At 35.0% G+C, this 26,212-nt stretch overlaps 1 protein-coding gene across 1 annotated transcript in view; it reads right to left on the minus strand.

Moving 5' to 3' along the window:
* The window catches only part of LEMD3 (LEM domain containing 3), a 66,009-nt gene that overhangs the window by 11,368 nt on the left and 28,429 nt on the right, over positions 1 to 26,212 (minus strand). The window contains exons 2-6 of the mRNA XM_025926826.2: positions 23,764 to 23,801; positions 19,532 to 19,598; positions 17,273 to 17,340; positions 911 to 990; positions 680 to 825 (exon numbers count right to left, since the gene is read on the minus strand). Of these exons, the coding sequence (XP_025782611.2) occupies positions 680 to 825; positions 911 to 990; positions 17,273 to 17,340; positions 19,532 to 19,598; positions 23,764 to 23,801 (399 nt within the window). The remainder of the gene's footprint in view (positions 1 to 679; positions 826 to 910; positions 991 to 17,272; positions 17,341 to 19,531; positions 19,599 to 23,763; positions 23,802 to 26,212) is intronic.

The following is a 26,212-nucleotide window of genomic DNA, read 5'->3' on the forward strand; positions in this document are numbered from 1 at the left end:
GTAAATTATTTTTAAAGGACTTTAACAGAAAAAAGAAAAAAATGAGTATCTTCTAAATTCCTATAAACGGGGAGCCTGGGTGGCTCAGTCGGTTAAGTGTCCAACTCCTGATTTCAGCTCAGATCATGATCTCATGATTCGTGAGATCGAGCCTGGAGTTGGGCTCCACGCTGGCAGCAGGAAGACTGCTTGGGATTCTCTCCCTTTCTCTCTGTCCCTCCCCTGCTCACTCACTCTCAAAAATAAACCTAGAAAAATAAACTCCTATAATCAATCAAAACAGTCACAGAAAATCCAGGAATCCAAGGTAAATGATAGTTTTTAAATCAAAAAGAATTTTAATGAACTTAATTTATAATATTTTATTATTTAAAAAATAAGCTTAATTTTTAAATTTTCCTGTTCTATTTTGTTAAGATTTCTGTTTATGCACCATACTTGCTTTTCCTGACATTCTTATGATAAAGTTTTATTCCAACTTCCCTTATAATACTGATTTCTAAGTCCTTAGATTAATACTGACGATATGTATAAAAAAAGTCAGTTATTATACCTTAATGAAGACTTCTCGATGTGATTTATAACGGGAACTACCACAGAAGTAAATTCTCAACTGGTAAAATACAGACACAAAAATTCTACACTATCATGTATCTTCTTTCTCACCCCACCAACTTACCTAAGCATAACAACAATAACCTGTGGGTGACAGTAATAAAAGCACGTCGAAAACGACACCAGAAAGACATCTGTGGTCTTGTGGACTGTAAAAACTGCACATCAGTTATATTTTTCAATTGCTCCTCGGGGCCATAACCAACACACCTATTTAAAAATAATTAAGGAGACTTTAGAGCCAAAATCACTACTTATACTACAAAATGGCCAAAGTGGAAATTAAATCCTTTACCTTATTCCAACATCTTTTCCATTTTTTAAAATCCACTTCAAAGAAATATTAAATATATCTTCATATTCAGGGCCTAAATCCTAATAAGAAAAATGGAGAAAATAACTAACTATTCTTAGTCATTTACATTCTTTTGACTCTGTGTAAGCTATACTATAAATACCATACTTTCATTTTTATATAACACTTGAAGCTATATTACATAACAAAAATGTATTATTCATTACAGAAAAACAAAAGGAGAAAAAAAAAGTCACAATTTCCCCACCATCCTAAGATAACCAGTATTAATATTTTGTTTTGTTTTCTTTTTCGTTCTTTCACATTTACAGATTTGGAGGATTTTTTTTTTTTAAAGTAATTTGTCTTTTAAGTATCACTGTGGTAAGAGTGGATGAGCTAATTTTTTTATGGAATATTATTTTTAGATGAACAAATGGCAAACTATTCAGAGTTGGCTGTTTCACTGACATTTTCTCAACAAATGAATGAAGCAGGCCTGTCAACTCAAGAAAAACAGTTGACTTTGTTACCAATGATGACATTCAAGCTTTCATGTCAAAAGCAAAATTTGGAAAAAGTTGAATCCATTACTATAAGTTTGACACCCTTGCAGCACTTGAAGACCTTTGCAATGAGACTGGTGCAATATTAATGAATGCGACTTTGGGGTATGGCATAATGAAAGGTGTCAAACACTGAGAAGACCTGCATAACCTACAAACCAGGATTTTCCAAATGACCAATGCAGGAGTCATAAAGTCTTGCACAGGTAAAGGATCTATCTGTTCTACGTGTAACCTAGAAAAAGGACTGTAGAGACAGAGTAAACAAAAATCACCGATACGGTTTCACATTGCACACTGCAACTAATCTTTAAGAAACTACTACTTAGAATTTTGGTACAGTATCAAAGAAGAGTATCTACAATTATCTGAAAAAAGTATTAAAATACTTTTCCCTGTCTTGACTACGTATCTCTATGAGGCTAGATTTTCTTGACATACTTCAACCAAAACATCACAATAGACTGAATACAGAAGCAGATACGAAAATCCAGTATAGTTTTATTAAGCTACACATTAAAGATTATAGAGATTTGCACACATGCAAAACAATGCTACTATCACTAAATGTTTTTATTTTGGATAATATAGTTATTTTTCATAAAAATACATTGTTAAATGTTAACATGTAATAAATTCATTATTCTTACTTAAAAGAATAAGTAAATTTAATTTTTCTGCTTAAATTTCTAATAAGGTAAATATATGTCTAAATCTATCTATGTATATATATCCCACAGACAAAAGCCACATAGGGTCCTCAGTAATTTGAGGACTGCAAAAGGGTCATGAAACCATAAAGTTTAAAAACTGCTGTGCATAGGTATATTATGTATTTTTTAATTAAAATAATGTGGTATCACGTTATATGTACTGTTTATTCCACTTGCTCTTATCACAAAACGAAGTATTATTGTGTCAATATCACCAAACATGGAACAACCCTATTTTTTTTTCCAGCAACATAGTGTTCTAGTCTATGGCTGGTTATTTTATACTTTAATCAACCTCTTATTAATGAACATTTAGAGTGTTACCGATTATTTTAATGTATCAAAAACACTATAATAAATACCCTTGAAAATTCTTCCATTCAATAAATATTTATTGAGGGTCCACTATGTGCCAGGTACTGTGCTAAAACCCAGAGAGATAGCACTAAGCAAAACAGTCAAACTTCCTTGCTCATGGAGCTTATATTCTATTCAATGTATTTTATGTACTTTTTGAAGTGCAAAGAATGAACTTCTAAAAACAGCAGTAAAAAGACATTTTTTTTAGAAAGTTTTTTTTTTTTTAAGTTTATTTTGAGAGAGAGTGCGAGAGAGCAGGGGGGAGGCAGAGAAAGGGAGAGACAAAATCGCAAGCAGGCTCCATGCTGTCAGAGAGGAGCCTGATATGGGGCTAGAATTCACAAACCATGAGACCATGACCCGAGCTGTAATCAAGAGTCGGACACTTAACCGTCTGAACCACTGAGGTGCCCCAAGAAGTCATTTTTAAAAACATTTTAAAAAGAATTTTGTAAGTAATAGCTGTTGCATTTTATCAACAGATTCTTTAATAGCATTGGAAATTAAGGTTTACATTTGATCAGGACAATTTACTTCCTAATATGAAACGGGCGAGTTTTTTTTAATATATCAAATCTGAAAATACACAAAGCTTTATGAAGCAGAACAAATCTTACTAGGCATCATTACTTATGTGTAACTACTACCAGGATGTTTTTAGATGGTAAAGAGAAATACAAACTACCTGTTATTGAAAAAAAAAAGTGTAATCTTTCATCATTATTTATAAATATCAAAAAATTTGTAGCCAATGTAAGTATAATAACTGACAAATGGTTTATAGATGAGATCACTTCAAGGGAATACTATGAATTTGGAGATGATCATTTAGAGCTAAGTAGCTAATGCTTAAAGTAAGACAATATGCAATTAAATATAACAATTTTACTCATGAATAACTAAAAAAATTTTTCAGTGATTTTTGTTTAAGCTTTACTATTGCTTTAAAATGTCATACAATAAAATTATACTAAAATAATTTCAGTCAATTACGGTTTTGTTATAATTACACTGCTAGAAATCACCTGGTGTATAACTAAAAATCAAAACTCATATTCATTTGCTCTAAAATTAGAGAAGAAAAAAAAACTGATGAAGGAACATCAAGAGAACTTAATTTCAGTTTATATTGCATCAATCAGGATTAAAAAAGCACAAGCTATAGAGGGCCTTGAAAATCCACAAAGCAGGATTAATACGGGTTATCCATGGAGTTGGAGACATTGCACTCATTGTGATGGATAGGGTTTTTTTTTTTAAGTTTTTATTTTAATTACAGTTAGTTAACATACAGCGTAATATTAGTTTCAGGTGTATAATACAGGGATTCAAATTTCCATACATCACCCAGTGCTCATCACAAGTGCACTCCTTAATCCCCATCACCTATTTCACCCACCTCCCCAATCCACCTCCCCTCTGGTAACCATCAATTTGTTCTCTACAGTTAAGAGTCTGTTTCTTGGTTTGTCTCTTTCATATTCCCCTCTGTTCATTTGTTTTGTTTCTTAAATTCCACGTATGAGTGAAATTATATGGTACTTGTCTGTGACAAACATTTCATTTAGCATTATTTAGCATTATATATAATTCTACATCCATTATGTTGTTGCAAATGGCAAGATTTCATTCTTCATTCCATTACACACACACACACACATCTGTATGTGTGTGTGTGTGTATGTATGTGTGTATATATATATCTCCTATCTTCTTTATCTATTTATCAATCGATGGACACTTAGGCTGTTACCATAATTTGGCTATTGTAAATAATGCTGCTATAAACACAAGGATACCTGTATCCTTCTGAATTAGTGTCTCTATATTCTTTGGGTAAATACTCAGTAATGAGACTGCTGGATTACAGGGTAGTTCTATTTTTAACTTTTTGAAGAACCCCATACTGCTTTTCACAGTGGCTACACCAGTTTTCATTCCCACCAACAATGCAAAAGGGTTCCTTTTTCTCCATATCCTTGCCAACACGTGTTTCTTGTGTTGTTGACTTTGGCCATTCTGACAGGTGTAAGGTGATATTTCACTGTAGTTTTCATCTGTTATTTTTCTGATAATGAATGATGTTGAGCATTTTTCATGTGTCTGTTGGCCATCAAATGTCTTCTTTGGAAAAATGTCTGTTCGTGTCTTCTGCCCAGTTTTTAACTGAATTATTTGGTTTTGGGGTGTTGAGTCTTAAAAGTTCTTCATATATTTTAGATACTAATCCTTTATCACATATGTTATTTGCAAATATCTTCTCCCATTCTGTAGGATGCCTTGTAGTTTTGTTGATTGTTTTCCTTTACTTGCAGAAGTTTTTCATTTTGATGTGGTCCCAACAGTTTATGCTATGCTCGCTACAAGTGCAGCTACCATTGGTCACCATACAATACCACTATAATACCACTGACTATGTTCCCTAGGCTGTGCCCCTCATCCCTATAACTTATTCATCACTTCATAATTGGAAGCCTGAACCTCCCACACTCCTTCACTCATTCTGCCTATCCTCCTACCCACCACCTCCCATCTAACAACCACCAGTTTGTTCTCTATTTATGGGTCTGTTTGTTTTATTTGTTCATTCATTTTTTAGATTCCACATACAAATGAAATCATAAGACATGGTATTTTTAAAAATCAATGAAATATACATTTTGTATTTTCTTGTATTTATATGTTCTTCAGCCTATATTACAACAATATGCAAGATATAATGACATTTTTGCTTTATTACATAGAACTTTGAAGGCTAGACTATACATGTAAGTTTCAAATAACATAAAAACAAATTTCCAAGTTTATTAGCTGTATATTTTAAACATAAGAATTTTAGAAGGCTGAAGATAGTATAAGTAGCATTACTGCCTTCATTAATTATCCTTAAAAATGTACATAATGGTTCAAATTAACAAGAACACCTACTCTAATAAGCTAATTATATGCAGGAACAAAGAACTTAAAACTTTTAGTTATAAAATAATAAGGGTAAGAAAGGATATCTGTGGTTATTTTCCCATTTTGTTTTCCTTTCCCATGTTAATACTACTTACTATCTGGAATACAGTAAAACCATTCCCTTTATGAATACACGTTTTCAAAAACCAATTGCTAATTTATTTAAAATCTCATTAAAGATGTAATAGAGTATTAAGGTCTGAAACAGGTCATTATTTCCACAAACGTTGTACATAGTATACAGAGTTCTATAGTATTATGAAGTAGAATTTTTGAAGATATAAAAGATGAATTTATTTTCTGGCTTATGCCAGTTAAACAGCTTAGGCTAACATCATAGTATACATAGCATACATATCTTCCTGATTTTAAGAGTAGAAAATATTTTATTATTCATTTTTTGTAGCCACCTAAAAAGCTATAAGGTAGGGGCAGGCCGACCTTTTCTGCAAAGGACCAAAGAGTTAAGTATTTCAAGCTTTGTAACTGTATACACTTCTGGTCTCTGTCACATATATTCTAAGCAACCTTTAAAAAATGTTGTATAACCCCAACTAGTAGGCCATACAGAAATAGGCCCCCAGGCTATAGCTTGCCAACCCCTGAGGTGAAGCACACTTGTATCATAAAATGCTCGTTTTCTAATCACTGATGACACAAATAAAGAGAAAACTAAATTTTTCATTTTTAAAGCAGGTCAATTACTATTACTACTATCTACTTATAGGCAACAGCTCAGTCAACATGCCGCTGACTGCTTCATTTAAATGTTTCTAAATTCAAAGCATACTTTCCGAAATCTATAACAAATCTATTTTAACATACCATGTGTGAGCACACACACATCCATGACTCCCAATTCCAAATTTACCTTATTCTCAAAATAACTGGCAAATGTGTATTTTTATTAAAACCCATATCAGGTCTTTGAACTTAGATTACAGTTTCAAAGTATAGAAATAATACTGTTTCATGTAAAAGGCTCAGGTCATTAAATAAAGCTAGAAAGCATCAGTAAGGAGGGAAAAAGATGCTGATACAGGGAGAAGTCAAATGATTAAAAACCTACTGGGTAGCTCACAAATGGATAATTTAATATCTTTAATACTAATAACTTACTGTGGCTTCCCAGTTAGTGAATATTCTGGTTGTGATGTGACATACGCCATACATGTTACCCTTTAAATTAATTAAAACAGGACTCACGGGAACCAAAACAAGAGTAAATATGATTTAACTCTTGATGATTCACCTCCAGGAATAACAGAAAGAACATGGTCCTTAACATCAAGCAGGCCCGGGATCAGATCATGACTCCACTATAGACTAGCTGTACATATAACCCCAAGTAGAGACAAGAGAAAGTAGGTTATCTGTGCCGATGTATCTATTTTGATCACTTTTTCAGATCTTAACCCTTATTCAGGGTCAGTCTCTTGCCCACTCAAAAGATGGAGCTAGTGGTTATGAACCCAGTCCTTCCATCTAAAAGGCAGAACAGTACAGTGAGAAGAGCAAGCACTTTGATTCTATTCCCAGCTCCACTCCTTAATAGCTGGATGATGTAATCATTAAACCCCTCTGAGCTTTAGTTTCTTTATGAAGTGGATTTGACACCACCTACCTTGCTAGGTTACTGTAAAGTCAGAGATACTAACAAAGTCCCAGGATAAATTGTACTTGATAAACTGTAATCATCAAGAAACTTACCCTTCATTCCAGTTCTTGGAAAACTTATTTCTCACCAGAGACATAATTACATTAACAGTGATTAGCATTCCAAGATAGGACATAAAATTTGGCACATTTACAGCTATCTTCTTTCTTACTATTTTCCTCACAAATCTTAAACATATTCATTGTGTTGAAGTCTAAAAATGTTTTGCAAATGAACTACAAAATGAACCACCATTCATTACATCATTCAGTTGGAAAGTTATCATACTAAACTCCCACCATTTAACTTAAAAACAAATCGGTCCTTTCATGAAAATATATAATGCTATGTATTTCCTAAATGTTCCACCAGAGGGACCTCTTTACTTCTCACAAATCAAAACAAGCTTCCATCCTCAAAAATGAATAAAAAACTCAAGAGAAACACTGGGGGAGTTAGAAAAACAGTGCTTAAATTATTTAAATTAACTGTGAGGTTTATTTACAAATCCTTTAAAAGAGAAAGTAGGAGAAATAAAATAAGGATGGAATGTGAAGAATCAAATTCAAGAAGAAAAAAAAAAATTTACTGAGGCTTACTTACTCACTCATTTTACTCTACCAAACATTTACTAATATTGTGCTTAAAATGCACTGGCAGTTGGGGGAAAATCAGTTTACACTCATCGGATTTCTATGCACCCTTTGGCCCATTTACTCCTGAATGCAAAAACTTGTGTTCCTCATGAAGTCACAGTACAAATACACAAAATGTACAACAGATCTCTCTCTCTCTCTCCATAAGCAGAAAGCCAACAGTATAGGTATTATGATCATGGTTTTTGACACCAGCTTTGTAGTGAGGGTCTTCCATATTTACGCTACAACTTGGGCATAATAAAGTGAAATCACCAATTTTGACTAGAATGTGCTAAAATGATCACTCCAAATTAGAAAGCAATTTGGCAACATATATCAAAAACATTAACAAAAGCTCACACTCCTTAACAACTAGTTTCCTTTCGAGGACTATTTCCCAAGGAAATAATCAGAAAATCAAATACTACACGCAAAGATTAAAGTGCTTTTGTAATACTGAAAAACCACAAACCAATACAATGCAATACAATCATGTAAAGAAATATTACCCAGTGACAGAAAGAAATAGTTTTCAAAAACCTGAACAAGGACATGGAAAAATGTTCATAATAATTTTAAGGAAAAAATATATAAACGTTTGCAATACGAAGTATTTATACAATTTATGGTGAGGGGCACCTGGGTGGCTCAGTCAGTTGAGCATCCAACTTTGGTTCAGGTCATGATCTCATGGTATGTGGGTTCGAGCCCTGCGTTGGGCTCTGTGCTGACAGCTGGGAGGCTGGAGCCTGCTTCGGATTCTGTGTCTCCCTCTCTCTCTGCCCCTCCCCCCTCATGCTCTCTCTCACAAAATTTTAAAAAATTTTTAAATAAAATAAAATTTATAGTGGTACTAATTTTATGGAAGAAAACATAAGAAAAGGCTAGAGAAAAATGAACCAAAAATAAGTGGTTAACCTTAGGTGGTGAATTTGAAATGTTTTTCTCCTTTTTGTCCCTATTAGTTAAATCATGTGCATGAGTTAATGTTACATTGGAAAAAAAAAAAAAACACATTATTAAAAGTAGTACTTAAAAGCTTTTATCCAGACCTTAAAATTTTATCTGGGGGGGAAAGTTTCTGTTTAATGCTTTTTTTTTTTGAAGTGGCAGTCCAAACTCCATCTTTGGTGGTGACAAGCCAAACCAGGTTTCACAGCATTTGAAAACACAAAGTAACTGCACTTAACTAATTAAGGCTGGAACTAATTCAAAATCTTTTGTAAAAACATACATTAGAAATTCTACCGAAGGAAAACAAAAAGCAAAACCCAATCTAAACATAAAATTCCAAGGAAAAGATACAAAAATCTTTTAAGACTGGAGTTCATTAATCTCAATTTTTTTAACTCAGTTCTCAGGCAGTTCTCAACTCAACTCATGCATGGGTACAACCAGTAATTCCTCTGCTGCCAGCCTTTAACAGAAATAGTCTCTCATGCCCTACTGCTGCCTGGCTTAGATTCCGACTTGTCCCAACCCTGGCTCTGTGTCCCTTCTTTTTACCTTATCTTATTGCTGACCCACAGCTACAATCAAATGGGGGTGAGCAGAGAGGAAGGTCGTTAATCATCCTTGCAGATCAACCCCTGCCTCTTCCACAGCTCCAGCATAAATACTAGTCAAGCCCTATCCTTTCAAATAGAGTATTAAGGAGCTTTTAAGAGTCTCGAGACTCTCCTGTAATGTAAATTAATCTTGTTGTAGGCATTTATGACCAACCATAACACATATCTGTGCCATTACCTCTCTAAGAGATCTAAGAAAAAAAGAGAGGAAAAAAAGAGAAAGAAAAAGCAGGAAAGAAGCACTGGTTGGGATCAGATTTTCCCAATGCTAGAAGTAAAAACACTTTCAACTATCTCATAAAGAATTACTGGCTTTGGCACAAAAACAGACACTCAGATCAATGGAACAGAATAGAGAAGCCAGAAATGGACCCACAAATGTATGGACAACTAATCTTTGACAAAGTAGGAAAAGAATATCCAATGGAATAAAGACAGTCTCTTCAGCAAGTGGTGCTGGGAAAACTGGACAGCAACATGCAGAAAAATGAACCTGGAGCACTTTCTTACACCATACACAAAAATAAACTCAAAATGGATGAAAGACCTAAACGTAAGACAGGAAGCCATCAAAATCCTCGAGGAGAAGGCAGGCAAAAACTTCTGTGACCTTGGCTGCAGCAACTTCTTACTCAACATGTCTCCGAAGGCAAGGGAAACAAAAGCAAAAATGAACTATTGGGACCTCATCAAAATAAAAAGCTTCTGCACAGTGAAGGAAACAATCAGCAAAACTAAAAGGTAACCAATGGAATGGGAAAAGATATTTGCAAACAACATATCAGATAAAGGGTTAGTATCCAAAAATCTATAAAGAACTTACCAAACTCAACACCCAAAAAACAAATAATCCAGTGAAGAAATGGGCAAAAGACATGAATAGACACTTCTCCAAAAAAGACATCCAGATGGCCAACCGACACATGAAAAAATGCTCCACATCACTCATCATCAGGGAAATACAAATCAAAACCACAATGAGATACACCTCACACCTGTCAGAATGGCTAACATTAACAACTCAGGCAACAACAGATGTTGGCGAGGATGCAGGGAGAGAGAGGATCTCTTTTGCACTGCTGGTGGGAATGCAAACTGGTGCAGCCACTCTGGAAAACAGTATGGAGGTTCCTCAAAAAATTAAAAATAGAACTACCCTATGACCCAGTAATTTCACTACTAGGTATTTATCCAAGGGATACAGGTAGGCTGTTTCAAAGGGACATATGCACCCCAATGTTTATAGCAGCACTATCAACAATAGCCAAAGTATGGAAAGAGCCCAAACGTCCACTGATGGATGAATGGATAAAGAGGATGTGGTATGTGTGTGTGTGTGTGTGTGTGTGTGTGTGTGTGTGTGTGTGTGTGTGTGTGTGTATACAATGATACAATAGAGTACCACTTGGCAATCAAAAAGAATGAAATCTTGCCATTTGCAAGGTCCATTTCCACGTGGATGGAACTAGAGGGTATTATGCTAAGCAAAATTAGTCAGAAAAAGACAAATATCATATGACTTCACTCATATGAGGACTTTAAGACACAGAACAGATGAATGTAAGGGAAGGGAAGCAAAAATAATGTAAAAACAGGGAGGGGAAGAAAACAGAAGACTCTTAAATATGGATAACAAACAGAGGGTTACTGGAGGGGTTGTGGGAGGGGGGATGGGCTAAATGGGTAAGGGGCACTAAGGAATCTACTCCCGAAATCATTGTTGCACTATATGTTAACTAATTTGGATGTAAATTAAAAAATAAAATTTAAAAAAATTAAAAAAAATTACTTGCTTGCTCTGGATTCCCACATGCTATACTCTCTTCCAGGAATATTCTATTCTGTGTCCCTGTAGCCTACTGTATCCAATCCCTTCTTTGCTCCCACCCCCACAATCCATTTAGCAATTCTTCCATCCCTAAGACAGAGCCCCATAATCATAACTCTTTCTAATTTAAGATCTTTGATTCTTTAAGCCCCTGATTCTTTAGGTATCCAATCTATGAGCTATTTATTACACTCTGCACAAATCTGTCTGTCATCAGTGCTCTTATCTAGGTCAAAATTGAAAATGAAGACAAGAACAAGGTAGGTTGAGAGATAAATCCTGTAGCATGTTTTTAGAAACCTCTCTCCAGAGTGACCCAAATTTAGTTAGTTAAGAAACACAGAAAAAGAAATAAAATTTACTGGGAACTACTATACCATCAGGCACTGACTACATATTTTATATTCAGTCTCCCAAAAACTCTTACAGGAATTAATAACCGCCCCACTTTCAAACTAAGAAACAGATACAGAAAAACAATGGGATTTTACCAGGACACACAGCTACTATGTGGCAGGGCCAGAATATGAACCCATACCTAATCTCCAATAGATCATACTGTCTTAACATCTTTTGGGTATCTACATATAAGTCATGAATTAAGCTAAAAACAGCTCACATTTCTTTTTTATTTTTTTTAACTGTTTATTTTTGAGAGAGAGAGACAGAGACAGAGACAGAGAGACAGAGAGACCAAGCAGGGGAGGGGCAGAGAGAGAGGGAGACACAGAATCCGAAGCAGGCTCCAGGCTCTGAGCTGTCAACACAGAGCCCAACATGGGGCTCGAACTCACGGACTGAGAGTTCATGACCTGAGCAAAGCTGAATGCTTAACCAACTGAGCCACGCAGGCACATCTCTCTTTTTTATAAGCATATCACGGGAAACTCACTACAACCTTGCTGAAAGCCTTACAACTATACTATATTCTAAATTAAACTATACTATATTCTAAATTGAGAGAGACAGAGAGAGAGAGAGAGAGAGAGAGAGAGAGAGAGAGAGAGGGGCAGTGACATCAGCAAGACAAAATAGGAAGTCCGAGACCATTGTTTCCCCACGGAGAAACAAATTCAACAATATACAGACCAATTCCCTTTGTAAGAAATGCAGAAACCAGTTGAGGCTCCTGCACCTCCAAACACGTGTGAAACTAGCAGCATGGAAGCCAGTAACAAAATCGGTAGCACTCACCAGAGCCCCAGCCCATGGCACAACGTGGTACGACCAGAGGAAAATTTGTAACTCCTGGCTTATCCTTGAAGAGGGGAAGAAAAGACTGAAATATATCTCTAATGTTCAGACTTTTCCAGGGGCTACCAGAAGGACTGGTTTCTGTCTTTCCTGAATCTAAGTACTGACCGGTAAAAGCACCAGGTTGGAGACAGCTGAGAACAAAGGCAATGCTATGAACTAGCACCTACTCACTCACCATTGTCCTTCTCCACAGCTCAGTGCAGAACGAGTGCGAGAACACCCCAAATTTCTGGTTTCCCCCTGAGGAAACCAAGAGTTGGAGCAGGTATCCAATGTTCCAGGTTCTCAGGAAGCTGTATCACCTGTCTCAGAGCACTGAGGATACCTGACACAGTCTAAACACCTGGGCGTTGCTGGGGGTTGCTGCGAACAAACAAGTGCTGGACAGCTTGCTGCTGCTCCAGAAGCCCCACAATACGGCAGACAGACGCCAGAGGGAGCAAGAGATTACAAACTCCTGAAAAAAGAAACCTGCAAAACCTCTCTAGATGGGAATTTAAACCCAAAAATCCAGAGAAGATACATACACAGAAAAGGTGTGAGAGGACCCCAGAATCTCTATCTGAGCTCATTGGTGAAGGTCTTCCCCTTCGTGAAGGCAGGCTCTAACAACTGGGAGGTACAGCTCTGTCTTCAAAGGGAGAGATCCTGGGGCACCTGGGTTGGGGCTCAGTCAGTTAAGCATCCTAGTCTTAACTTCGGCTCAGGTCATAATCCCAGGGTCATGGGATCAAGCCCTGCACTGGGCTCCACACTGATCATGGAGCCTGCTTAAGATTCTCTCTCTCTTTTTCTTTTTCTCTCTTTCTCTCTCTCTCTCTCCACACACCCCCCCCCCCGTGACCCCTTCCCCTCTCCCATCTCATGCGTGTACTCACTCTCTTTCTAAAAAAATAAAAATAAAAACAAATTCAAATGCATAGATCCAAACACAAAATAATGAGGCACATGAAGGAAATAATAACACTGGGCTCAAATAAAGGAACAAAATAAATCTCCCAAAAACTGACCCTAAAGGAGCAAAGGTATATGAATTACCTGACAAAAATTTCAAAATAATGGTCATAAAGATGGTCAACAAACCCAGGAAAACAACACATGAACAAAATGAGAATATCAATAAAGAGAGAAAAAAATAAAAAACAACGGAACAGATTTGGGAGCTGAAGAATATCATAACTGAGTCGAAAAATTCACTAGATGAGTTCAACATCAGACTTAATCAAGCAGAAGAATCAAGGAACTCGAAGACAAGCCATTTGCAATTATCCAGTCAGAGGAACAAAAAGAAAAAATAATGAAGAATGTAAGAAGCTTAAAAGTCTTAATGGGACATTACCATTCAGACCAATATATGCATTATGGAAGTCCCAAAAAGGAGGAGAGAAAAGGGCAGGAAGCTTACATGAAGAACTAATGACCGCAGACTTCCCAAATCTGGGGAAGGAAATGGATATTCAGATTCAAGAAGCCCAACAGCTTTTATAGCGAAGTGGTACTAAGAGGGAAGTTTATAGTGACATAACAGCTACATTAAAAAAGAAGATCTCAATAAACAACCTCAAGGAACTAGAAAAAGAACAAACTAAGCCCAAAGTTAGCAAAAGGAAATATTAAAGAGTAAAAATAAGTAAAATACAGAATAGAAAAAAAGAAGTGTTACTTTTTTGAAAAGATCAGCAAAATTGACAAATCCTTTAACAAGAAAGAAAACTCAAATAAAATCAGAAATAAAAGAGAGGATATTAAGTCTGATGTCATAGAAATACAAAGGATCGTAAGAGACTACTATGAACAATTGCCAACAAATTAGTTAACCGGAAAAAAATAGACAAATGCCTACAAACATATAACCTATCAAGACTGAATCACAAAGAAACAGAAACTCTGAACAGACTTATAACTGGTTAGGACATTGAATCAGTAATCAAAAACCTCTCAAACAAGAAGAGTCCAGGACTCAGTGGCTTCACTGGAGATTTCTACCAAACATTACTAATGCTTCTCAAATTCTTCCAAAAAACTGAAGAGAAGCAACACTTCTATTCACTCATTCTATGCGGCCAGCATTATTCTTAACAGCACATTAAGAGGAACATACACCATGACCAAGTAGGATTTATTCCTAGAATGCAAGGATGGTCCAAAATACAAAAACCAGTCAATGTGATACACATGAACAGAATGAAGGATAAAAATTACATGATCATCTCAACAGACACAGAAAGAGCATTTGACAAAATCAATACCTTTTCATGATTAAAAACACTCAACAAAGGGATGCCGAGGTGGCTCAATTAATTAAACATCCAACTCTTGATTCCAGCTCAGATCATGATCTCGTGGTCGTGAGATCAAGCCCATCAGCTTCTGTGCTGTACGTGGAGCCTGCTTAAGATTCTCTCTCCCTCTCTCCCCCCAACCCTGCCCTGTGCTCGCTCGGTCTCTCTCTCTCTCTCTCTCTCTCTCTCTCAAAATAAACATTAAAAAAAAAAAAAAAAAACCACTCAACAAACTAGGAATAGAAGCAAATTATCTCAATATAATAAAGGTCATATATGAAAAGCACACAGCTAATATCATACTCAACACTGAAAAACTGGAAGTTTTTCTTTGGAGATAGGAACAGGGCCAGGATAAGGATGTCTACTGTTGTCATTTCTATTCAATACATAGTACTGTAAGTCCTAGTTACAGCAATTAGGTAAGAAAATGAAATAAAAGGCATCCAAATTGGAAAGAAAGAAGAAAAATTATCTCTGTTCACAGATAACATCTTATATACCCTGCAGATAACTCTCTCTCTCGTCCCCACTGACACAATAAGCAAATTCAGCAAAGTTGCAGGATAAAAAAATAAACATACAAAAACAGGTGCATTGCTAGACACTAAAAATGAACAATCAGAAAAGGAAATTAAGAAAATCCTATTTAAAATAGTATCAAAAAGCACACTTAGGAATAAACTTTACTAAGGAGATGAAAGACTTCTACACTGAAAACTATAAACACTGCTAAAAGAAATGCAAGACACAAATAAATGGAAAGACATCCTATGCCCATGGACTAAAAGACCCAATATTGTTAAAATAACCATGTTACCCCACGTGTTTTACAGATAGATTCAATGCAATCCCTATCAAAATCCCAACAGCATTTTCTCAGAAATAGAAAAAATCCTAAAATTTATATGGAGACACAAAGAACCACAAATAGCCAAAACAACTTTGAGCAAGACCAAAGGTGGAAGCCTCCTGGTTCGTGACTTCAAAACATACTACAAAACTGTAGTATTCAGAAGGGTATTGTACTGACATGAAGACAGACATATAGACCAATGGAAGAAAAGAGAAATAAACTCACATAATTGATCTTCAACAAGGGTGCTAAGAACACACAATGGGGAAAGGACTGTCTCTTCAAAAAATGCTGTTGAGAAAACTGGATTTCCTCATGCAAATGAATCAAATTGGACCCTTATCTCACACTATACACAAAAATCAACTCAAAATGAATTAAAGACCTAAATATAAGACATGAAAAGATAAAACTCTAAGAGGAAAACACAGAGGAAAAGCTTCATGACATTGGTCTTGGCAATGATTTTCTGGATATGGCATCAAAAAGCACAGGTAACAGCAGCAGCAACAACAGAAAAACATAGACAAATGAAACTGTATCAAACTAAACAGCTTCTGCAAACAAAGGAAATTATCAAAAGAGCGAAAAGACAACCTATGGAAAGAAAGACAATATTTCCAAACCATATCCAAAATAAAGAAATGACTCTTAAACCTCAATAACAAAATCAAATAACCTGATTTAAAAATGGGTAAAGTATGTGAATAAACATTTTTCCAAAGAAGACAAACAAATGTCCAACAGGTATAAGAAAAGATGTTTGACATCACTAATCATCAGGGAAATGCAAATAAAAACTATAGTGAGATATCACCTTGTACCTATGAGGATGGCCATTATTAAAATAAGAAACAACAACAACAAAAACAAGTGTTTTTGAGGATGTGGAGAAAAGGGGAAGGAACCTTGGAAACTGCTGGTGGGAATGTGAAATGGTATAGACACTATGGAAATCAGCATGGACGTTCCTCAGAAAATTAAAATAAATCTATCATATGCAATTCCACTTCTGGGTATTTACTCAAAAGAACTGAAAACAGGGTCTAAAAGATATTTGCACCCCATGTTCACTGCAGTATTATTCACAATAGCCAAGAAGCAGAAACAACATAAACATCCACCTACAGATCAACGGATAAAGATAGTGTGTGTGTGTGTGTGTGTGTGTGTGCATGAGCGCATGTGTGTAATATTATTCAGCCTTAAAAAAAAATCCTGTCCATCTTAACACTTAACCATCTTAATCTTCTGTACCCTTCTTTCATACACTATTTCCTAAAGATCACTCACAGTGGTTTAGAAAATTCATCTGCAAATTGTTTTAGCACCCTGAGATGACATTAATCTGGGGTGAAAGATCTAAAATAAATGACAATGGTTAGATGCTTACTTGCTTTCTTACATGCTACTTACCTATCTCAATTTCTCTCACCAATGTTGTTTGTACCCTTTCCAAATTAATGTGCATTCTCTCATAGAGAATGTTCTAAAACAAACTAAAACAGAAAATGTTGAGTAATTCTGTTTTCTCTATCTGCTCACATTCCACCAAACAATAGGCCCAAGTTTGTAACAGTACAATTAATCAAATGCATGGTACTTTTGATACAAGTTGTAATAATGTATATAAACTTTAAGAAAACAGCTATCAAAAGTCTAATTACACTGCTTACTTTTAAATATGCAGCTGCCTCTTGGACAGAAAGTGTTCTCTGACTAGAACTGCCACATTCATGATCTCCTGGAAAGATTAGCATATTATTAATTTTGAATCAGTACTATATTAAACAGAAGAAAACAAATACAATTAATCAAAATATTTTACAATTTATACAATTATAGGTTATATTATTATAATCAATAAAGAAAGAAGATAAACCATATTTAATTTCCTATTAAAAATCCAGTAGGTAATAGAAACAAACAATTATCTTTACATAAACCACCATCTTTAAATACATTTCTAAACAGTCTGGGTAGGAACATGTCTTCTTTGTATGTTTTCAACTAAATCACTGGACAGGGGAGGAACCATGTCACATGATGCTTATCCACACATCTTGGCACACAGCAGGTCCTCGCCAGGTTTGCTGTTTTTTGAGAGGGGAAATTCACCGTGGTAACTTAAGACATCTATTACCAAAGCTAATAATTCAAGGATTCAAATAAATTTGAATTAAAATGTACATTCTGTATATAAAGATAGTGCTAAGCCTATCTTTAGCAAGGTGTGTGCATCCCTTAAAAATTATTATAACAAAGACCAACAGGGAAATTAGATAGAAGCTTCTAGGTATGATCTGGTTTCTGCAAAGAAATGCATTACATACAGAATCACATTTTCCCTTTCTTATAACGATTTATAAGAGAATGCAGTCTTTGCTTTCAGGCTTTCTGTGGTTATTAGAGACCAATTTCCTCATATTGAACTTCAATTGTAAGTTTTTCCTGCCCTGTTTCTCAAGTGGATTAAAAAAAAAAAAAAAGTTTAACACAAAAGCGTACTAGCTGAAGTAAACTTTGACAAATTTTTCTATCATAAAAGCAGTCACATTCCTATTTATCAGCTTTGTTCAAGTAGCCAGATTTTAATGGTCATAGTCATAAAATGGGAAGAAATACCTGTTAGATAAACAAGTAAGTCTTCAAACTTTATGATGCCTCTTCCAAGATCTAGTTTCCACAGATCTACAGCAGAGGTCGGCAAACCACAGCCCACAGCCAAATCTGCCCTACCACTGATTTTTTTTATAAATGAAGTTTTTTTGAAACATAGCCACAACTCATTCATTTATGTATTATCTACGGCTGCTTTCATGCTATAATGGCAGAATTGAGTAGCTGTGACAGAGACAAGTCTAGCACACAAAGCCCAAAAAACTTACTATCTGGCCCCTTCACAGAAAAAAGTTTGCTGACCCCTGCTCTAGAGGAAGGAATCCATATCTTTAAAAGTACCCCAGATCATGCTGATCTAGCACACTACATAAAACAGTGCTATAGAGACAGCTGTGGAAGCCTGTGGTAGCAACATCAAGAATTCCTAGCGAGAGTATATACTTAACTTATTTCTGGGTGCTACAGCATACCAAATAAATGTCATTAGTTTGCAGTGTATGAATATGACGGTCAGTCAAGGCAAAGAAGGTTTTTAGTGATATACACAGAATTCTGAGCATTCAAAAACTGACCAGTATTAAGGATCCAAAGGAAAAAAAAAAAAAAAACCAGGCTGATGTGAGGATGAGCAACTGTAAGGATCCTGAAATGCCTCCATTCAACCAGAGAACCTCCATATTTACCTTCCACCAATGAACTGATCTCTACAAAAGGATCCACTGCATACAAAAATTCAGGAGACATTTTTCTTTTCTTGTAACTTCTTTACAAGAAGAGAATCCAAAGTCTCTTCTTTTAGCTTATACGTGATACAAGAATAACTAAAAAAAGCTAAGGTAATAAACAGAGAGCAGAATACTAAGAGCAGAATATGAGGAAAATGCAATGATCAGTACAAAAAATTCTAGAATATATTTACTTTATCCAAGAAATTGATACCTAATCAACCACCAAAGAAAAATCTGCAGTTTTATATTTAATCTAGGATTTTAGTTAACTCGTTGCTTACCCAATCCAATTGACATTTAAGCTTTCAAAATTTTTTGTTACTTATTAGTGTAACAAAAAAATTGACTTTAGAATTACATAATATATACTTCACCCAATACATATGGGCAGGCAGAAAAGGTCTTGACTAAATATGTTTATAAAAATAAAACCCACTATGTATAGGTAACAAAAACTTCTAAAGAAAAAATTTTCCACAAACATAACGTTAGACTTGGGAAAAATTATTTCCACTGATATAGCATGCTATATATGCAAATTAATTTTCAAAACATTTTTAGAGACTATGAATGTGAAACAATTACCTGCAAGCTGTGCCAATCGATCATGAAGCTTGTATAAAGTGTTCATCATAAGATTTTTCTCACTTTCCTAAAATTAAAAGAAATGATTATAAAACATCCAATTCAACAAAATGTACCAAATAAAAATTTTATTCAAAAAGAAAAACAGCAAATAATTTAAAACCACAGAAGCGACATAATCGGAAAGACAAATTCACACTTAAACAATGGCTACCATACTTAAAAAAAATCTTAATCTAAGAATCTAAATCATCACTCTAAACATTTTATTTTTCTTGAGGATTGACTGGGAAATTCGCACTAAGGTTAGTGCTAAAAAAAAGGTCTCCTGTACAAAAACTTCTCCCAACCACCAAAGCATCGCTCTCGGTCCCCCTGTACACAATGTACACTAACGCATATTGTTCTTATGAGACTTCAAGGCTGCCCTCATGTTTTGCCTTAATCTGATTCAACCAAACAATAGGGGAATGAGTATTGACACTCCGACCCTCAACCTCTCCTAGGTCCCCCAAAGTGGTCTTGTATAAATTTATAAACCATTAAAGCAAAACACACATTTAATGAGTATCTAGTACTAGGAATTAAGAACTATTCTCAGCAAAGCAAGAGGCCCAGTGATACAAGATGGTTCCTGTTCTCAAGGGCAAAAAAGCATACTTAAGTGTTAAAGCTGCAAACAAAATATAATGTGAATACAGAAGAGGGGGAGAAGGGAAGATCCATTTATGAAGAGAGACTATTTGAGTTGGGCTTCACAGTAAGAACAGAATTGACTAGCATCCTAAGAAGAAACACCATGAGCAAAGGCATAAAGGCACCGGTTATGTTTCTTACGTAACTAGTAGCCTACTTTGATTCAGCACACTCCTGGAAAAATAGTTTGGAGTCAACTGCTAGGGAGCAAAACTAAGAGTTTGACTTCATTCTAAAAATTTAGAAGAGGAAAAGTAAAACAGACTTGTATATCAGAAATAGTACTCTGAACATATGAAAGGAAACGAGAGAGGAGACCATTGCAATGTCTAAGCACCCTGCCAAGAAGTCTAAGGCAGTGAGACCCCCAATTGAAAAGCAATCACAATTAAGGGGGACTAACACAAGCAATGGGGGAGTATAAGTTAGAAGAGGGGTAAGCTTATCACACTATCTGAAATAAATTCATGATTCCTGAGGGGGCTGGCTGTATCTTTATTATTTCCTTTCTTCTTGATGTGTCAAACAAAACAGTAATACTTATAAATATAAGACCAGGATATAAAAGGCTAGGAAAGTAACATTTATATGCCTAACAACATGCAACTTCACCCATTTATTTTCATACTTTATTTTCAGGGACAGAAAGACAAGTTTGTACACTATGAGTGGTATGTCTTTGTCAATGCAGCTTTCATCATTGATACTAGGAAGACGAAAGCTCATTGAAGGCTCCACCAGAGTCCCTGGTTTTATGGAAGATGGTTGGTAGAGATTAAGTGACATTCCTTCAGCTGACTACTTGCCTTCCAAACCTTAGCTTTTTTTCCCCCCTCAATTCTATCTCAACCAAATTCTGAGTCGGGCTAGACCTTGTCTTTGTAAAAGCCTAAAAATCCAAACTGTAAGAATTGGCCATCAATTGCTGGCCAATAATTGCTGGGGCTGAAATCCAAGATTCTGAAAGGTATGCATTTGTGACACATTAAGCCACAAAATAATATTTAATAAATATATTCAATATAATAATTCAATATAATTTAATATATTCAATATAATACATTCAATTCAATATAATAATTATAATATATTCAATATAGTAATTTAATAAATATATTCAATGAATATATTCAATTATAATAAATATAATTCAATATTATAATATTCAATATAATGAGAAAGAGTTCTAATGATAGTATAGCTAGTTGTGGACTCGATACATGAAACCAAGGTAAATCTGATGAAGCTTTGGGATTAAAGTAGTTAAAAGTTTTAAAGTTTATTTCCTCCCTTATCTGGAAAAGAGACCAATTTCCTTTTCTTTCATATGTCCTGATCACGCCCAATCCCTCTCCCCTTTCAAAAACAAAACTAAATCCAAAAACTTGACACTTGTCCTCTGTGATTGATTACATCTTTAATGAACATCAGAGGCCTGGAAATAAACTTCATTTTTTGATTCACAGATATTAACACTGGACTAGATGAGGAGAAGAAATAACAAAACCTAATCAGATGTAACTGAATCCCATAAGAAAACATACATACATGCTGTTTCTTTAGCATTCTCATAGAAAATTTAAGCACCCAAAAGGCTAAACTGTAATTTTTTCAAAAATTATTTCTCCAGTGGCAATTTATTCAAAATGACCATCTATATATTACAAGGGTCTCAAGTGCATGATCAACTCAATTATCATCTAAATAGTTTTTATGTAATGTTATTAATGTGAACACATCAATTTTGAGGAAGAAATAGAAAGGCTCTGGCTCAACTATCTTTAGCACCAATGTGCTAAACTAGAAATAAATGTGAAAAATATGTAAATCGAATTTTAAAGTTACGTTCTTACAGAAACTTACATTGACTTATAGTTTCATTATAGTCTTCTTCCATTCTGACTGCTTTTCCAGTGGTCTCCTAACATTCAGCTTGAAAGATGTCTCACACTGGCTTTCCTAATCACCCTGACAGCAAGTTAAAGATCTACAAATAAATCCATATTTAAAGTAAGCTTTCGGGGCGCCTGGGTGGCTCAGTCAGTTAAGCGGCCGACTTCGGCTCAGGTCACGATCTCACACTCCGTGAGTTTGAGCCCCGCGTCGGGCTCTGTGCTGACCGCTCAGAGCCTGGAGCCTGTTTCCGATTCTGTGTCTCCCTCTCTCTCTGACCCTCCCCCGTTCATGCTCTGTCTCTCTCTGTCTCAAAAATAAATAAACGTAAAAAAAAAAAAAAATTAAAAAAAAAAAAAAGTAAGCTTTCAAGCAACCTTTCATTAAACAAAAATGATTTTATACTTTAATTTGAAATAGCTAACCTTCCATTGTTTGTTTTGGTAAGGTCCAGATTGTTTTAGTAACCCATACCATTCTTTGAAGCAAAATTCTCATTCTTGAGTGGCAAAAAATCAAACTGTAGGGCAACTCTCCCAAATTCTCTCGTATATCGTCACCTTTACATAAGTTCCCTCTTCTACCCTCAGCCAACTTTCTCCTCAAGGAAATTTCCAATTGTTTGTATCAAGTCTCTGATTAAATGACGATAATGATTTTACACACTTAGCATGGTGCCTGGCACAGAATAAGCACTTAATATAAGTGAACTGCCATTATCTTCATTACAGTTATTACTATTATTTAGAGGTTCAGAACTTCAGTTCCTCCCATGGGGAAAATTATACAGAAGAAAATAAAGTCCTGTATTTCTAACATTCAGTGAGTATATTACACGCATTTAAATGATGATGCCAACAGCAGCATACTTAATACGGTTACTGACAAAGTCAACCTGTTTTAAAACAAATATCACCACAAAAGAATATTACTAAAAATAATCACTACAAAGTCTCACTCTAACAATCTGCAGTAATATTTTATGGATTTGATTATACATTATTACACATCCTTCAGCACAACAAACAATGTTTTATATGCAGGTCTACATTAGTTCCCACCATAAATTAATAACTAACTGTGCATTATAATATGAGCTCAAATACCTTAATCTTTAAGGTGCCTGTAATGATGGTAAGTGAAAAATATTTTCAGGTGAGTAAAATTTAGGTTAAAATTAACATTATAGATCCTTTAAAAAAGAAAAGGAAATCATAAATAGGTAGCCTAAGAAACATGTGTCTTTCTAAATCTTTTGCCTTCCTGATTGTTGAATAGGCATGCCTATGAGCAAAAGATCCAGAGAGACAAGATGAGGGCAAAGAGGACAAAAATTGTCAGAATATCCAGCAACTTCAACAGAAATACTTCTAAAGGTTAAAACCAGATCCCTAGATAACATGCCAATGCCATTTTACGTGGCAGTTGGCTATTACCTTAAAGCGATAAACAATTCTGCTCTTAGGAGAAAACCTGTTTCAGATTTAACCATATTATCCTTAAAGAATACTCAAAATAAGAAAATTTATTGTTTCAGTTTAAGAGAAGTTTTAAAATTAACATTTTTAGTTAACAGTTGTCCTAATACTTTTATCATATAAAACATGAGACAAAAACCAGTATTATGATCTTCTTCTACTTACTTGTATGTTTCCAAATGTTTCATCAAAGGGGTTTTTTACTATCAAGGAAAGAAAAGAGAGAACTATTAGCATCATTTGAGAATGAGAATTAGAATCCCCCTAAACAAGCTCTCTGAAATGCCAGCATGTACTCTGCTAAAACTGAACGTAAACACACTGATGATAATAAAGGTTAGGGTGGTGATTTTTGAGACTTGCTATGTTTACCATTCTTACTCTGAATCTGTGGTTTTCTCTGTAATAACTGAGAGCAGTGCTCTGGTGTCTAAGTGCCTGGGTTCGAGTCCCAGTTCCATCACTTACTAGCAACATGAGCGTGAACTAACATCTACCTGGCTACTCTAAGTTGTAGTTTCCTCACTGTTACAGAGAGGATGTAACAATGATTCCTACCTTGTGTAGTTGTTGTCAGGATTAAATGAGATAAACTAGATAACATGGCTGGCCTAGTATCAAGCACTTAATACATGTTACCTGTTACTGTTACTGACTACATTGTTTCCACCACCAAACTTGATTTCTCTTCAAAATATAGATTAAAAGCAGTTACTACTTAAGGAAATCTACAAGATGCTTTAAAACTAAACAATTCTTTCAGAATTCTGACTTCCAATGGTAAAACAAACAAACAAAAACAAAAACAAAAAAAACCCTCCCTAATCCTTGCTAACATCTGGAAAGGTGACAAGAAACAAATATACAAAGTAGCTAAGAAATGTCTCAATATCAAACAACTTTACCTTTCCAATAAATATTATAAAAAGGATTTAGCACTTTGCATCCAACCTCCCTACACCCACCTCTCCTAAAAAAAGATACAAACAAGTTTATGGCTAAACATCTCTCATGGTTATTATTTAGAATCTCCTTTGTATCATCTATTTGCAAATTACATGAAAAATATTCAAAGCTTTCAGATACCTGGATCTCTATAATCCAGGTCACAACTAAGACTAACTAGCCTACAAAGTAGTTCACACTGACCAGGTTTCCTTTCTGAGGTGCTTTTCTATTTTTATTTGAGAAAACAGGAAGTCCCATAGGAACCAGGAACTGCCTGATTCTAAGAAAGTTCATGTGTGAGGCCAGTTTAACAAGGTACAATAAAAAAGCAAGGAAAAGTATATCTTACAATCATCTAAAGGGATTTTGTAGACACTTTCTAAAGAGTAACAGGGTTTTAATGTTAGAAAAGAAAAAATTTTGAATGATAAAAGATCAAATTACTCAATAGGGGACTAGGAAGAAGAAATAATACAGCTTAAAGATTAAATAAAGTGTTATGAATCAGAACACGCTTAGACTAAAAAGATACTTTTTAATTACAATTTTTATTAATGTAAAATCTGAACAATTTAAAATAAAGTTGCATTTAGTTCAATATACTACCCCAAAAATTGCCTTCTTGATCTACTTAAACTGATCACACAATACTAAAAGGTCAAGTATTTTATTTGCTCTTTATAAGAAGAATAACCCTAAAAAAATTAAAACATGCAGTTCTAAAAACAGGTTTTTTAATGTCTGAAGAAAAGTCATGAAGATAGCCTTTTTTTTTTCTTTTGACTTTACACAAAATCCTTTTTGTCAAGATTATTAAATGGAAAACTAGCTCTTCAAGTATCTCCATGAAGCAGACTGTGGATGTTCTCCCCCTGGACTGTCCTACTGTGAATTTCTCACGACAGGCATCACGTGACACTGTTTGTTTGCCCGGAGCCAAGCACAGTACTGGGCATACAGTTGGTGCTCAAAAAGTGCTGGTTGTGCTATCTAGGTTACATTCATCCTTCTTTATTCTGTTCTGTGTGTTAACACTGCAGGAGGCTGGAGAAGGGTAAGTTCTGGGAAGGAAGGGGGACGGGATAACAAAGAGAAAGCTACAGAGCAGAACAATAATTCTGTTGAAAGCACTGCTCTCTCTGCCCTTTGCATCCTTCTAGATTTCTGCCTCTCGGTTAATGGGCTGAGATACCCAACAGTGTATCTTAAAAGCCAGTAATATACTTTCCATCCTACACACCTTATGTTAAGAAAATTTTTCCCCAATTTCCTATGACAACCACCAGCATTTTTGCAGCATAACTAATTGGCTATAAAATCAGAAAAAATAAAAGAGGGGCATTCGTCAAAAAGGACATAATGAAATATGTAAGATGAATAACAAAGTCAACAAGACTTTATTATGAAATAAAAAATATTTGAATACATCAAAATGTAGCATACATTCACGGGAATATTGTGCCAATAACTGATTTTATTTTGTGGATTATACCTAAGCACTCGTCTTCAAAGTGTTTTGTTCATAGTATTATACAGTTTTTTGCTTGTCCCTCACTAGGCATCGCACTTTTTCTTTTTACACTAAAATATCTTCCTTCATTAAGATAGGGACCAGTTCATAAATACTAGGATGCATATTTGTAAATAAGCTTCATATCGTGTCGTG

Source organism: Puma concolor, chromosome B4 (assembly GCF_028749965.1).
Source record: "Puma concolor isolate L17-30 chromosome B4, mPumCon1.1.hap2, whole genome shotgun sequence".
NCBI classification, from domain to species: Eukaryota; Metazoa; Chordata; class Mammalia; order Carnivora; family Felidae; genus Puma; species Puma concolor.